Source organism: Pectinophora gossypiella, chromosome 15 (genome assembly GCF_024362695.1).
Source record: "Pectinophora gossypiella chromosome 15, ilPecGoss1.1, whole genome shotgun sequence".
NCBI classification, from domain to species: Eukaryota; Metazoa; Arthropoda; class Insecta; order Lepidoptera; family Gelechiidae; genus Pectinophora; species Pectinophora gossypiella.
Window position 1 is genome coordinate 280,677 of NC_065418.1, and position 15,018 is coordinate 295,694.

Genomic DNA, 15,018 nt, shown 5'->3' on the forward strand with positions numbered 1-15,018 from the left:
TAACGCCCATTTTCTACCGGGAGAAAGAGATTATGGAATACCATTATAAAAACTGAATTTCGACAAACTCAGATGGTGTAATGAAGAATGAATGTAAGAGTAATGGCGAACTTAAGACATGCCGTAGCAATGTATTGTTGCAATGAAGAAGCATAGGAATTTCATACTGCCGAAGTAAAACCTTGTCAGATAATAGTTCTAATTCCATTTGCTTCGATCCTGACATACTTCTCTTGCTTCCTCCACATTCATCCATCTTTTCAAATGAGACCCGTTTCTATGTTTCATTCACGTACGCACATTAAAAAAACCTTAAAGTTGAAATAAATAATTATAATATCAAATTCAATAAAATTAAGAGTACACTTTGAGATTATTAAAAATAATACTTTTAAACTCAATACACACAGATGCGGTGCTGGGAACGTTTTAGCGAGGATTATTGTAGTGGTCTCGACCATCTCTGCACACGTTCACACAAACACGAAGGCGCGACGCGGATTGATTTTCTCTCCCAGCACCGCCTCTGTCTATGGAGACCTTTAAACACCGCGCTTGAAATCTACTGCTATACTAACTCAAAAAACAGTCTCAAAACATAACCTTCCTTTTTGCAATAGTCGGGTAAAGAAGCGATCTGAAAGATTGAAACTCCATAATGATAGCGTAGTAGTCTTGCTTGCGTGGTAGGCTACTTGACAACCTAGTAGGCAAGTGAGATACTTTTTACAAAATGTTAAAACAATGAAAATTCTGTTTGCAGAACGCGTCTACCAAACTAAATGCTTGGCGTATAGACCAAATGTTGAATGCTGACCTGCTGGTCTAACAACGCGATAAAATTATCGATCGATTCAATGTAACTTTGTAATCATTGGGCATTTTATTATTTATTTATTATATAATAAATTTTGACGAAATCGATAAGCTGTTTTTACTGACTTATGCTGAGCGAGGTCCTTTTATTCCGGACTCCACCGCAGATGATCGGGCCGTCAGTGCGTTGCATTTAGAATACTTAGTTTTATTATTATTGTTTTTATGATTTTGGTTTCTTTTGTTTTGGATTTTTTTCTGTGTACTTATTGATTTCCGTGTGGTTTCTGTCCTGTGTTAAATGTAATGTACCTGTCTGCCTGTGTCTGTGGTGTCCGGAAGTAATAAATGTTTTTTTCTTTCTTTTTTTCCCTGAGCGGCACGTGATTTGTTCGTATTTTGACAGAACGACATGACTTATTTGGGTTCACATCGACAAAACGACATAACTATATCGTCAGAATCGATAAAATAACCGTGACAGAATTTTATCACGTAGCACATGTTGGCTCTACTGGAGACTATCATTTTTATTGGAAATTAAATAAAATATGACTTACATTGTAGTGTAACAGGTTCAAATCCCGGCCCGGGCTCTAAACCACTAAATCCTTTATAAGTTTGAATTCGTGTTCGGACCATACATAATTGAAATTATGGATTTTTGAAATACTTAATACATTTTTTTTATTGGATTTCACATGCGACATGTTGATAAGTTATCTACCTACTATAGGAGTATAAGATTTACAATACGTAACCACTAATTAAGGCACCGCGTGTGAGCTAAACATTTGTTCAGTGATAATGTAATGAATGCTGATTTTATCAGACATCTCCTAATTTTAAGTTATACCTGTCATTTTCTTATCCGCCGAAAGCGAAAGGGACGGGTAATCGACGAGCTAAAACAATAATAAAACACACGCACACTTCTATTTTAGGCAGAAATTTTAAACAAACCTTGCAAAATTTTACGCTTAGGAATGTTGGCGTATAACCCGGCAGAATTAAGTCGACAGCCACACCACACGTGAAACGCGTTGCATATTTGTTTCGTCAGGGTTATTGTTTCATTCACTTATTCATTCTAAAACGCCCGTCCCTTTCCTTTACGGCGGATAAGAGACAAATTTAACTTAAATATAATTACGAGGTGTCTGCTGGAAATCGCACCAATACCTATTTTAATTAGCTCAAATAAGTAATAACAGCTTTAAAACAAGAGAGGCAAGTACGACAATAATTTGGAACTACGTTTCTTCCGGCGTTATATTAATAGTTATGTCCCCTTGCACATTTTGATCCAATACATTTCTATTAAACGCAATAGTGATGGTTCTGTCGAACTCCTTGGTGTCTTCGGGGGGTATTTCCGGTTCCGGGGGGAGTTGGGGGTGTTTGGGGTGTTGCTCGGTGGGGGGGAGCTGGCCGTTGGCGTAGTGCGTGGGGTAGTGGAGCTTCAGTTCTGTCTGCAGCCGGAAACGCATGTCGCATACCGTACATCTGCGGGAAAAAAAATAAATTCAGTCTTTAGATCGTAAGGTCGGTGGCCGGCCCTAAATAAAGGTCATTTAGATTAAAGCGACTCCATAAGGGGGTCTAGGGTAATCTAGCGGCAGCGATACGTATAGGCTAATTTCCAACTAGTCAAATCAGTTACTTTTTACTAAACGTCAAAACACGAAATTACAATGGAATTTGTATGAAAAATCACGTTGTGACGTCATAGAAAAACGTGATAAAATGTCGGACTTATTATTACGTTTTCTTGATTAAAATTCATAAATAAGTTAAATAGAAAAGAGAAAATGTTTTTCGTAAGTTTTAGATCTATCTGTATTTAGTAATCAGAATTTCATAATTTATCTGGAACCTAGTACACAACGCCATTACATGGTTTCCAGGATTTGTGCCTGGTTAATAAATGGGACAAGTTCAGTTATGAGCAATATCATATAACCACTTTAGAACCCTGTCACACCATCATATTTCATATTTAATGAGACTTACAGTTTAATTTGTCAAAAAAAGTAATGTGACATGGTTTCAAAGTGTATACATATTAGTACTCGTGACAGTTCATAGCTGGCAAAGAGTGGGTGCATATACTATACAATACACCTCTGCCTACCCCTTCTGAGATACAGGCGTGATGCTATGTAGTATTATTCTATGTTATAAGACAGAAGCAAAATGACTGTCCAAGATTGAAGTAGATACTGACTGGTAGAGGTTCTGCCCGACATGTTTCCTGGTGTGCTTGATGAGGTCGTTGCTCTGCGAGAAGGCTCGCTCGCAGTACTCGCACTTGTACGGCTTCTCGCCCGTGTGGATGCGGTAGTGACGCTTCAGGTGGTCCTTGCACAGGAACCTGCACACACCAAACATAATTTTGTTAGCACATTCAACGAACGAAAAAATGGCCTATATACATAGCTCTGTAGGTTACTTTTGATATTAGATCTTTTTACAACCTTTTTTTGTATAAAATCTTTTTATTTAGAATATTTTTACTTTTTTATACAATATTGTTTTTTCTATCTGTCATTGTACTTGACTCTTTCTATCCGCGACAGAGATAGTCTGTCTCTTTCTGTGCAGTACTGTGAGAGAGTGACGGGTGACGTATGTCGAGGCGAGAAAGAGTCGCGCGCTTAGCTATCAGTACTTTTAGGGTTAACCGCAAATAATCGCATGTGGAAGATCGACGAGGCGTTAGCGTGCGTAAGCTGTCCCTCTCTCTCGCTCTAGCAAATAACGGTCCTGAGTAACAGAAAAGGATAGAAGTATAGGAAAGTGCGATGACGCACTGACAAAAGTGATTGGACCCTCAATAATGTTGCGAAACATATTTTTCTTTTTTAATTTATTGGCTTGATTTCACAGGTCGTTACGCCACGTCAAAATAAACTATGAACCTGTGACGTTTGAGACTCGAAAGCAAATCATCGAGATTTTTTTAACGTAATCCTTAACTTTACTGAGCTGAAAATAGGAAAATGTTAAATGGAAAACATATCTCCAAATGGTTTATTTCTATAGCATCCATATAGACCATTTAATATTTACCTACAAACTTGTAATATTTTTAGTAAGACCTAAGGGAAGTAGCGGGACATTCCCAACTCAAGTATCCTCATTACTTACTGGGAAGTCCTATCCACGAACAACTGTTAAGTATGTACTTTCAGAAATAAATGACTTTTTATTTTTATTTTATTTTTTTATCCAATAACCATTTGTGGTAGTCTGCTTTTGGGGCAGTTTTCTGAAGTTCGACTTGAAGGACCTGAGATGTTATTGGTAGATAAGAAATGCGGTGGTCACCTCATGGCACACTTGTCGCAGGCGAAGGGCCGCACTCCAAGGTGGATGAGGCTGTGCTTCTTGAGAGAGTAGGGCTTCGTGAAGCTGGCGCCGCACTGCGTGCACGCGTACGGGTGCGCGCCCGAGTGAGAGCTCACGTGGTTCACCATCTGACCTGCAAACCACCATAACATAGAATACAAATTGTTTATAAAAGGACGCCACACACAAACAAGACAATAACATCACTTAAAAATTTTCACAAAACAATGAGGTACAAAAAGCATGGAGGATGTTCATTAGAATCATAAGGTGGTGGTGGACATCCTGCGATAAAAGGGACTCACTCGGCACAAGTCGCGGCGCGAACCATGACGCTGGTATTATGTGGATCTATACGCATGGGTACGTATCATAATGCATAAATTTAAAATCTATAAGTTTACAATGTATAAGTTCAAAATATATAAAATCAAAAAGTATAATAATCAGAAGAAATAATCATCAATATGCATAACTTACGTTATATATAAATATCATAATGCATAAGTTTACAATGTATAAGTTCAAAGTATATAAAATACTTAAACTAAAATCTTCACCGCCGCCTCTCGGCCCTTCGGGCCTCGATGGTCACAAGTAACCTAACCCACTCGGCTATATGGCAGGGGGCTCGCTTTGCTCGCCCCCTGCCATACAGCCTTCGTAACCTATATCTACAGTGTCGGGGTGCCCGTAACGCGGAGCTCCATAGAAAAAAAAATAATTTTAAATTATTTATAATAAAAAAAAGGTAAAGCCAATATGCCAAAAACCACTATGCTACACAAGAACAGGGTAAATATCTTTAGGCTTAACAAACATTATGCTAAGTAATGTTATAAAACGTAGCCTTAGGAACCATTATGCATTGTGTTTGTTATATGTTTCGACCTTTATGGCATTCAAACTTAGAAATTTAGAACTTATGCAAAATTACTTTATACATTTTGATGCATTATATATTTTGATTTTCGGTATTTTAACTTTATATATTCCAACCATATGTATTTTGAAATTATATATTATGATACGTACCCCTATACGCATATTTATGTGTTCCATAAATATGCGTTAATATTCGTACATAGATTAAATAATGCCAAATTACTTATATAGAATTTAGGTGTATATAAACAAATATTATCACAAAAATGTATACATAAATATTTAATGTTTAGTATTACTTATAAACAAAAAAAAACAAATAAAAGAGAAGGTGCAGGTCGTGTCGTATCAGGAGGTGAACGATTTGGCGGGAAGAAGAGAGGAATGGCGATTACTCCACCGACAAGAGCACAGCTCTTAAATAAATAGAGAGAGTAATTATTATTAACTTAGGTAAAAGTACCTAATATAAACAAATACGAAATCAGAGAACTTGTAAGTAGGATATTATATAACGTAGCTCACGACTATAACAAGGGCCTCACATTAACGTATTTCGACAATTGTCGTAGACGCGACACATTTTTTTGCTGGTGATGGATTTGCTCTTGGCCCCAGATTTGCCAGAAGGCATTGACGAGGCTTAAGATGGAGTAAGCTCGCCCAGAAGGTGCTTGTTCAGTCTGGCTTTAAAAGTACCCGGGTTATATGCATTCGGAAATACAAAAGACGGCAGAGAATTCCACTCCCTAGCAGTGCGCATGTCTGTCTCCCGAACGCGGGTTTACGCAGTGCTGGTGTCGAGTCGACGTCGCGTTGCACCGCCCCCAAGCTGGGCGCTGTGCGGATGCTGGCATGATGCTCATGTAGTTCTCACAATAAGTACATGACTTTAAAAAGTGCTGGCTTACCTTTAGAAGCGAACGTTTTCGGGCAGAGCGTGCAGGCGAAGGGTTTGACCCCAGTGTGCCTCATCATATGCTGGCGCAGGTTGGAGCTGGAACTAAAGCTCTTGCCGCACTCTGAGCATAGGTATGGAGTCTCCCGGGTGTGGGTGCGGATGTGCTCCTTCAGGCTGCACAGCTGGGTGAACGCTGTAATTAGTAACCCAATAATAAATAAATAATAATAAATAAAGCTTATAATAAATAAAGCTTTATTTTCTCCCACACAGACAGTTTAACAAACAACATAACGACATAACAAAGGCATAACTATAACATCTGTGTGAGAGACTGGTGTCTGTACTAGGATGCCCTGTATGACAGATCACCAGCCTCTCCACACTCCAAATCAGGTGCTAGGTATTTTATTATGTTTAAGTTACAGTTTGAATTATAGACTGTATACAATAATAAGAGTGGGATAGTTTTTTTATAAGTACCTATTAGAAATAAGAAAAGGTTAAAGAACGTTCGGCATGCTTGTGTGTGTGTGTATGTGTGTGTGTGTGTGTGTGTGTGTGTGTGTGTTTGTGTGTGTGTGTGTGTGTGTGTGTGTGTGTGTGTGTGTGTGTGTGTGTGTGTGTGTGTGTGTGTGTGTGTGTGTGTGTGGGTTAGCCCTACGACTTATATCTTGGGTTCGGAAGATGCTATAAGAGCATCTTCCACTAACTATCCATTACGAGTGTGTGTGTGTGTGTGTGTGTGTGTGTGTGTGTGTGTGTGTGTGTGTCATGACATCACAAGAAGTAACTCTTCTGTTTCGCTATAATCCAGGGATTTTAGCCAGCTCGTTAAACAAATCCAATCTCTTTATTTATTTGGTTTTCCAACGATAAGTATAGGTAGAATACAATGATATAGAAATTATGCAGTTGTGAGGTTAGGTTGAATGTCAGGATCGAAGCAAATAGAATTCCATGTCTCTGCCTACTCCGGTTGGAAATAGACATGAGTGTATGTATGTGTGTCTAAATAAACATTATGTTTTCTAAATAAATATGTATAAGAAGACAATTACCTTTATTACAGTATGGGCACACTTTAAGTTTGACTCCATTATGCCGGTCCATGTGAAGGTTGAGTGAGTCCTGTCTAGAATACGATCTGGGGCACTTGGTACAGTGGAATGGGTGATTCTCATGTGTACGTATGTGCCTCCTTAAGAGACTCTTCAATGAGAACTCCTTCTTACAAGTATCACAGATGAATGTCTTACGTGTACCTTTACTTTTGTGTTTCTTTTTGTGCATGGCCAGTGACCGTAGCTTGCTGAAGGTCATGTCACACTGGGGGCACTTGTACTGGTCCTCAAGTTCAGTCTTCACTTCCATGCTCTCTGTATGAGTCATCATGTGCTCTAGTAATACGGTTTCTGTCCCAAAGCTGGTCCCACATATAGAGCATTTGTTAATTTCATGTTTTGCTACATGCTTGTTTAAATATGACTGCTTTTGAAATGATTTATTGCAAATATGACATGATAATGATTTCTCATGTGACATTAAATGTTTTAGGAACCGTTTCTCACTTCTGTATGTTTTGTTGCATTTGCTACAAACATAATGTTGCTTATCAGTCTCTTGTTTAGGGAATGTGGTGTCATACTCATAATGTTCCTCATACATGTCCACCAAATCGTCATAACTGTTTTCTGGCTTGAATTCAAGGCTGTCCTCACTCTTTTCTGGCTTGAATTCAACATCAATGTGTTCTTCTTTAACCTGTGCTTGATAGGACAAGATCTTTCTAAATTCATTTTCAGCATTCTGTGCTTGGTTTCTGAATGTGTATGCAATTTTGACAAGATTTACACAGTCATGGCACAGCCTTTGTGGTAAACCATCAGTTTTTGATATCTGAAAATACAATAGTGTAATTATTTTTCTAATACTAAGAAGCATTTGCTTGTTATTCACTAAGTTCAGGGAATTTTTTGAAATCAATTTATTGTAATTTATATGTGTTTATTTATTCCAAGTGCAAAAATTATATCGGGGTCATCTTTAATAAATAATATGCATATATTTATCATGACTTATATTAGAGGTAAATCAAACCAACCTGCATGGATGTGCAGTCCATGAGAGCCTGAGCTAATAGAACCACTCGCTCCTCTAGCGTCAGCAAGTCAAACAAATCCACCAGAGACGAGACGTCCACATTCTTCATACACGTTCTACAGGATGTTATTATGTCAACCATCTTCAATTTCTACCAGAAACACGAAACTATCACTTAAAATAAGTGTTTATATACAAAATCAGACATATTATAACTTATTAGCTGGCAAAACAACAAATTAACTTCCGAAAGCAGGAATAATCCAAAAAAAATATTTTTGGTATGACAGTGACAGCGAGAATTCAGGGTTGCCAGACATGTATTTTGTTTGTGTTCAAACCTTAATTCAAATTTTCAAATCAAACCTAAAAACAAAACAGAAAGTGTTTCAGAAAATTTTCCCCAAATCTCTTTTTCACGTTATTCAACGTAATATATTAATGCTTTAATGAAGTGTAAGTCATTTACTGCAAAAATCAAAAATACAGAAGCCTAGCAAAAAGCGCTTTATACCAAAGGCGAAAAAAGGTAGGTATTTGACATGTGCTTGATTGACGTTTGATGTTCATGAAAGCTGAATGTTTACGTTTCTGTAGATTTTATTTGGATTCGTTTTCTTTTTCTTTAGATAATGTTTCAAATAAATAATAAGTGAAGTAGTTAAAATTATGGTACTGAAAAAATAGTTTACACTATCTCCAATGTAATGGCTGCGGTTATATCTTGCGAGGATTTTGAAAGTTGTTGTCGGACTTGTCTTGGTAATGTGTCAATTTCAACTATGTACGATATTTTCTCCGATGGCCCAGATTCCGTCAGGGTAGCCGAGGTACTCACTTCATGTACTTCTTTAAAGGTACGCTCCTTTACTTCAGCTACTTTTTTAGCATATATAGCGAGAAAAGTTCATGAAAAACGAAACTTTTTTGAATTGTTTACTAACTCCTATGAGATCCTTAATGGGGTGGGCAGAGCCACAAGTAGTTAGGAGAACCTGCAGCCAGTCTTTTTGCAAATATGTTTAATAAATAATGCTGTAGAATTTATTTATATTATCCCTGTAATTGAACAGTCCTTTACTTTTTCAGATAGAAAAGGAGGACCCATTACCTAAAAGACTTTGTAGCCAATGCTACAATTGCCTGTTGAGTTTCTATGACTTCCGAAAAATAGCTGAAAAAGTTGATTTACAACTTAGATATGAAATTGAAAACAGAAATAAAAAGTTGTTCGAAGTACCAGTATTAGAGGATAATATAGTTTTAGACATAAAAGTTGAAAATGAAGCTGCTATAGTTGACCACATTGAAGAAAAGGAAACAATAAAAGAAGAATCTAATTATAATGATGATAATAATATTGATGAATTTTCCCTTGATGACCATTCTACTGATTATTTGGATTTGGAACAAAACTTACAGTGTGAAGTGTGCAATAAAACATTTAAAACAATTAAGAAAAGAGAGCAACATTTACAAAAGCACATTCCAGAGAGAGAATTACGAACTTGCAGCATTTGTTCGAAGACATTTCGAAGTGACTTGAAATATGCAAAGCATTTGTCAAGTCATAGTGAGAATACTTCAGAAAATGATTCGGGGCAAAGATTTGAATGCGGCATATGCTCCACTTCTTATAAATCTTTTAACTCCTTGGCAGCACATATGAAAAAGCATGCAAAGAAAGGCAGAGTGCTAGCATGTTCTATATGTGGGAAAGTTTTTAAAAAGGTCAGTCATGTGAAAAGGCATGAGTTGTGTCACGAGGAGAATCGACCATACAAATGTTCTATATGTCCAAAGAGATTTAATACTGAAAATCTTCTTAATGAACATTTAAAAAAACATAGTAAAATAAAACCGCATATGTGTCCGGTTTGCAGTAAATCATTTGCTCACATGTCTACTTTATCAGCCCATGTCAAGATTCATACACAAGAGAAACTCTACCTCTGCCCCACCTGTGGGAAAAAGTTCCACTCCAGCAACAACCTCAATCAACATATGCTGAGGCACATGGGACTGAAGACGTTTGCCTGCAGTTTGTGCCCTAGAAAGTTTGTTAGTAAGGGTGAGTACCCATTTATTTAAGAGTAAGCTTTTGCCCGCGACTTCGTCCGCGTGGCGTATATCTATATTACGCGGTTTAGATTTTTTCATACAAATGTTTTTTCCCATTAACTCCCGTTCCCGTGGGAATTTTGCTGTATCCTGTTGCAACTAAGCTTTAAGTTTACTAAGGTACCTGCATGCCAAATTTCAAGCGTCTAACTTAAGCGGTTTAGATTTTTCATACAAAGGATTTTCCCGCTAATTCCCGTTCCCGTGGGAGTTTCGGGAATTCCTTTCTTAGTGCACCTCTACGGTACCTAAGCTATGTCCCTTCCAAATTTCAAGTGCCTACGTTTAGCCGTTTAGGCTGTGCATTGATATGTCAGTCAGTCAGTTTCTCCTTTTACATATTTAGAGATTTATTTATGATCCTTTCAGATGCAAAAACAACATAATATCTGTAATGCTTTCCAGTACTAAAGACCCTCAGAGCAAACAGCTTTTGTAAAAATGTTAAGGTTACATAAGTGCCAGCGCACTGCGTGTTGTGTGGTGTGAAAAAGGGACAACATAAGACAGATGGTGTTTGTTTGCAGGCGAGTTGAAGTCCCACGGCGTGACGCACAGCGGCGCGCGCGCATGGCGCTGCGCGGTGTGCGGCGCCGGCTTCACCAAGCGCAGCTCGCTGCAGCAGCACAGCATGCGCCACGCCGGCCTCAAGCCGCATCTCTGCGACGCGTGCCCCATGCGGTAACCTACTTCGTACATAGACAAATAACATGTATTTGTGACTTGGTTTAGTCAATGTGCTCCTGTGGTCTGAGAGTGTTGTACCAATAACCAGTACCTGACTTGCACCAGTGAGTTGTTGAGCGATTTTTACCAACACAGTTGGCTATCAACCATTACGCGATATGGTTTACTACCTATCATAATTCCCACACTAAGGTGTGGTCGGCACAACATGTATTCCAATGGAATGGATGTATTGGAAGACCATTCATTTCTGTCATCATCTTGGTACTTACTCACAGTTTTCACACGCATGTCCTTCACCACCACCATGTTGGTCTAAGTATAGTTCTGTGAAACGCAGGGACTTAGTACACCATGCGATGCTGTACCTCATGAGCTGATATTATTGTTATGGCAGGTTTATAACGAAGGACCACCTGAAGCGTCACTACCGCATCCACACGGGCGAGAAGCCGTACAAGTGCGACATGTGTGACCGCGCCTTTACGCAGAGCAACGACCTCGTCAAGCACAAGCGCGCTCATCTCGGGGACAAACTCTATAAGTACGCACATTATGTTTTAAAGCATAGTTCTGCGGCACGCTGAGAGGTGAGGATATGGTATCCCGACGTGCCGGCAGAGTAGGGGAATGATTGACGATGATAAAGTAGAAGCAAGAGCAACAGGAGTATATACAGTTTATTAAAAACACTTCACAAACTTAGTAACATAGTCACAAACATAATAAATAGTTCACAATATACACATTTCATAAAAGAATCAGGACTTAGGAATTAGAGGGCACGGCCCTAAACGGTATAACACACTTGTTGTTTTTATGAAGGTCGGGGATTCAGTGAGTCAAAAGCGAGTAAAAAAAAAAGGAAATGCGAATGGAATGGAATGAGAATTTCGTAATTTAAAATGATGATGGTCCGAACAAAAGGCCAGTATGTGCAGAGTTTGTACTCTGCTACAGTTCCTGCCACAATCGCTACTCAGTACAAAGTACGCACATGTATGTTGTGTGTGAACCGGCTAATCGAGATGTGCTCCCACGGCAAACCGCGCTGTCCTTCACTTACAATAAGTGCAAGAAAGGGATAGAGCTAGTTTTAGCTCTGTCAAATTAAGTTAAAATTAGGTTAATGGTTACCCTAATTGGCACCAATATACTCAATCCGATCTCAGGAACTCGGTGGCGCAGCGGTAAACGCGCTCGGTCTGCGATTGTTGAAGTTAAGCAACTTTCGCAAAGGCCGGTCATAGGATGGGTGACCACAAAAAAAGTTTTCATCTCGAGCTCCTCCGTGCTTCGGAAGGCACGTTAAGCCGTTGGTCCCGGCTGCATTAGCAGTCGTAAATAACCATCAATCCGCACTGGGCCCGCGTGATGGTTTAAGGCCCGATCTCCCTATCCATCCATAGGGAAGGCCCGTGCCCCAGCAGTGGGGACGTTAGTGGGCTGATGATGATGATGATACTCAATCCGTAATAACTGTTGCCGAACTATTGATTGTTTGTCAACCTTGAAAATCAACGAGAGTATCGATACTAATTTAGATCAATACTTTTATTGTTTCAAAGCAATATTTAACTATAATTTATATAGTGGTGCTGATTCCAGTACACACCATCTAATTTTATTTTAAGTTATACCTGTCCTTTTCTTATCCGCCGAAAAGGAAAGGGACGTGTAATCGACAGGCATAAAATTTATGGAACACACGTCAATTTTAGGCACAAATCTAAAACCGTTTAAAAAATTTTACATTGGCCAATAACCCGACCTAATTAACTTGACAGCACACAACAAACGGTTTGCATACGAACAAGATACCTCTTTGATTCGTTCGGATTATTCATTTAACAGTTGCCAATCATTCGTCCCCTTTCCCTTTCGGCGGATAAGAAAATGACGGGTATAACTTAAAATTATCTGACTATTGCAAGGACTATTGATAATTGTTTTTTTAACTGTCGATAGGCAGCACTATGGGTATCCGGAACCCCTAACGTGTTTTGTATACTTTTTCAAATTCAAATTCAATAACATCTTTATTTAGTAGGTAGGTAACATAGTTACACTTTGAATCGTCACTTTGTACATAACGAACGTCTCATCCGCCTAAAACTACTGCAGCTTCTCACAACCTGTATAGACGGGGAAAAGAAGCTGCAAGAAAAACCTCGGCACAGGGCCTTAGACGTTCTTTTTAAAAAGAAAAATAAAAAATATATATACTGAGAGTTGTTGTCCCTTTCTTTTCCAGGTGTACAGAGTGCGAACAAAGCTTTAGGTTACAAACGGAGCTCCGTCAGCACACCTCGGAACACTTCATATCGATGCAGCTGCAGGGGCTGGCCGCCGCCCCGGGGGACAAGGCCAACGTAACGGGAAGAATTAATATAATTTAATAATTAAACCTAGAAGTCCCATTCCAATATAGGGTAGTTTCCGACTAGTCAAATCAGTTACGAATACTTTTTACTAAACGTCAAAACACAGAATTACTATGGAATTTGTATGAAAAACTAACCTGTGACGTCATAGAAAAACGTGACAAAATGTCGCACTCATTATTACATTTTTCTTTACTCATTAATAAGTTAAATAGAAAAAAAAAACCGTTTTTCTAATCTCTCTCTTTATTTAGTAATCAGAATTTCATAATTTATCTTTGACCTACGAAACTACCCAATTGTGAAATATTGTAAATTGTCACCCTATCACGTTGGTCTAACAGAAAGCTTGGTGAGGTGTGGGTACTTAGTTCATCTTGCGATGGATGTGCCTCTGACTACCCCAATTGGGATATAGTTGTGAGCTTATGTTATGTTATTTTGTAAATTGTTACGCAATACCAAATAATATTTTAACTTTGTTATTATTATTAAGCAACAGTTTCCCTGGTCTAGTGGTTAGAGCGTTGGCCTCACGATCGGGAGGTCCGGGTTCATTTAGATTCCCGAATTGCCCCATTGTCGAAATCACTGTGTAAGACTGTCCTTTATTTGGCTAGGGCATTGCAGACTGAATCACCTGATTGTCTGAAAAAGTATGCTGATTTCGTGCTTCAGAAGGCACGTTAAATAGGTCCCGGGCTGCTAGCCCAAACGGCTCCACCAACTCGCAGTGGTGGAGTATGCTCCATACTTCCTCCGTGTGAATGAGGGTGGTCTGTGCCCAGCAGTGGGACGTATATAGGTTAATTTTGTTATATATTATTGTTAAGATAGTTGGCTATATTGTCGAGTTTGTCAGACTTAATAGAAATTTGGTTGGTGCTTTTAAATATTATAAAGGAAAGCTACTTAAGCATGTATGTAAAACTACCTAAGTATGTTGTCGCTTATCACAGCTCGAGCAGTACTCAGGTGTAGTTTTCGTACACGCATAACTCCGCCTCACCCCGTCCGTGCGGGCGAGACAGACAGCTACTTATCTCTCATTTGCTAGACCGAGATAAAGAGCGGGAATACGACGGCACTCCGACGTCGGTTCCGCCGCGGGCGGTCGCGTTATCTCCCTCTAGCAAATGACGGTTCTGAGTGACAGAAAAGGATAAAAGCATAGGAACTTGTCCGTTCTGCCAGATGCACCAGGAACCCATAATCAATTTTTAAACGTGAACGGCTTCCGTGGTCCAGTGGTTGACCGATGTGCTCACGATCCGGAAGTCCCGAGGTCGATTCCCGGTGGGGACAAATCACAAAAATCACTTTGTGATCCCTAGTTTGATTAGAACATTACATGCTGATCACCTTATTGTCCAAAAGTAAGATGATCCGTGCTTCGGAACGCACGTTAAGCCGTTGGTCCCAGTTATTACTTACTGATGTAAGTACGTCGTTACATGAGTCATGTCAGGGGCCTATGGCGGCTCAATAATAACCCTGGGTTGATGGGGTTGGTAATCCACCTCACAACCCAGACGATAGAAGAAGAAGAAGATTTTAAATATGGATAATGCATAATGGTATTTACTATGTACTCTACACCACTGTCTACCCCATCAGTGATACAAGCATGATGGTGTGTTATGTTATTAAAATGCATAATGTCTTAAAGATTATATATTGTTGGATGAGAAAACTGGTTTAAATCACTTTTATACATGGATTTACATAATATTTTAATTAGTAATACATTTTACGTGTGTTGCACCTGTA

The 15,018-nt window shown here is 39.0% G+C and overlaps 2 protein-coding genes across 2 annotated transcripts; one reads left to right on the forward strand and one right to left on the reverse strand.

Annotated features, from left to right (window-relative positions):
- Positions 1-318: 318 nt before the first annotated feature.
- On the reverse strand, positions 319-8,331 carry LOC126373115 (gastrula zinc finger protein XlCGF57.1-like). Its single transcript, XM_050019120.1, has 6 exons — positions 8,058-8,331; positions 7,015-7,852; positions 5,964-6,146; positions 4,147-4,300; positions 3,044-3,190; positions 319-2,322 (listed from the first exon to the last, which is right to left on the reverse strand). Exons 1-6 carry the CDS (start codon positions 8,196-8,198, stop codon positions 2,070-2,072), a joined length of 1,716 nt encoding a protein of 571 aa, XP_049875077.1. The 5' UTR covers positions 8,199-8,331; the 3' UTR covers positions 319-2,069.
- Positions 8,332-8,626: 295 nt separating this feature from the next.
- On the forward strand, positions 8,627-14,731 carry LOC126373127 (zinc finger protein 311-like). The gene is made up of 5 exons (XM_050019149.1): positions 8,627-8,913; positions 9,146-10,127; positions 10,705-10,858; positions 11,262-11,408; positions 13,119-14,731. Exons 1-5 carry the CDS (start codon positions 8,764-8,766, stop codon positions 13,261-13,263), a joined length of 1,578 nt encoding a protein of 525 aa, XP_049875106.1. The 5' UTR covers positions 8,627-8,763; the 3' UTR covers positions 13,264-14,731.
- Positions 14,732-15,018: the final 287 nt, after the last annotated feature.

Bases quoted from the DNA above. Each gene is read 5' to 3' on its own strand.
- LOC126373127 (XM_050019149.1), top strand. From the start codon at position 8,764: ATGGCTGCGGTTATATCTTGCGAGGATTTTGAAAGTTGTTGTCGGACT. The intron at 10,128-10,704 runs GTGAGTACCCAT...GTTTGTTTGCAG, and splicing joins TAGAAAGTTTGTTAGTAAGG to GCGAGTTGAAGTCCCACGGC. The intron at 11,409-13,118 runs GTACGCACATTA...TTTCTTTTCCAG, and splicing joins CTCGGGGACAAACTCTATAA to GTGTACAGAGTGCGAACAAA.
- LOC126373115 (XM_050019120.1), bottom strand. From the start codon at position 8,198: ATGGTTGACATAATAACATCCTGTAGAACGTGTATGAAGAATGTGGAC. The intron at 6,147-7,014 runs GTAATTGTCTTC...TACTAATTACAG, and splicing joins GTGCCCATACTGTAATAAAG to CGTTCACCCAGCTGTGCAGC. The intron at 2,323-3,043 runs GTCAGTATCTAC...TTTTTCCCGCAG, and splicing joins GTCGGGCAGAACCTCTACCA to ATGTACGGTATGCGACATGC.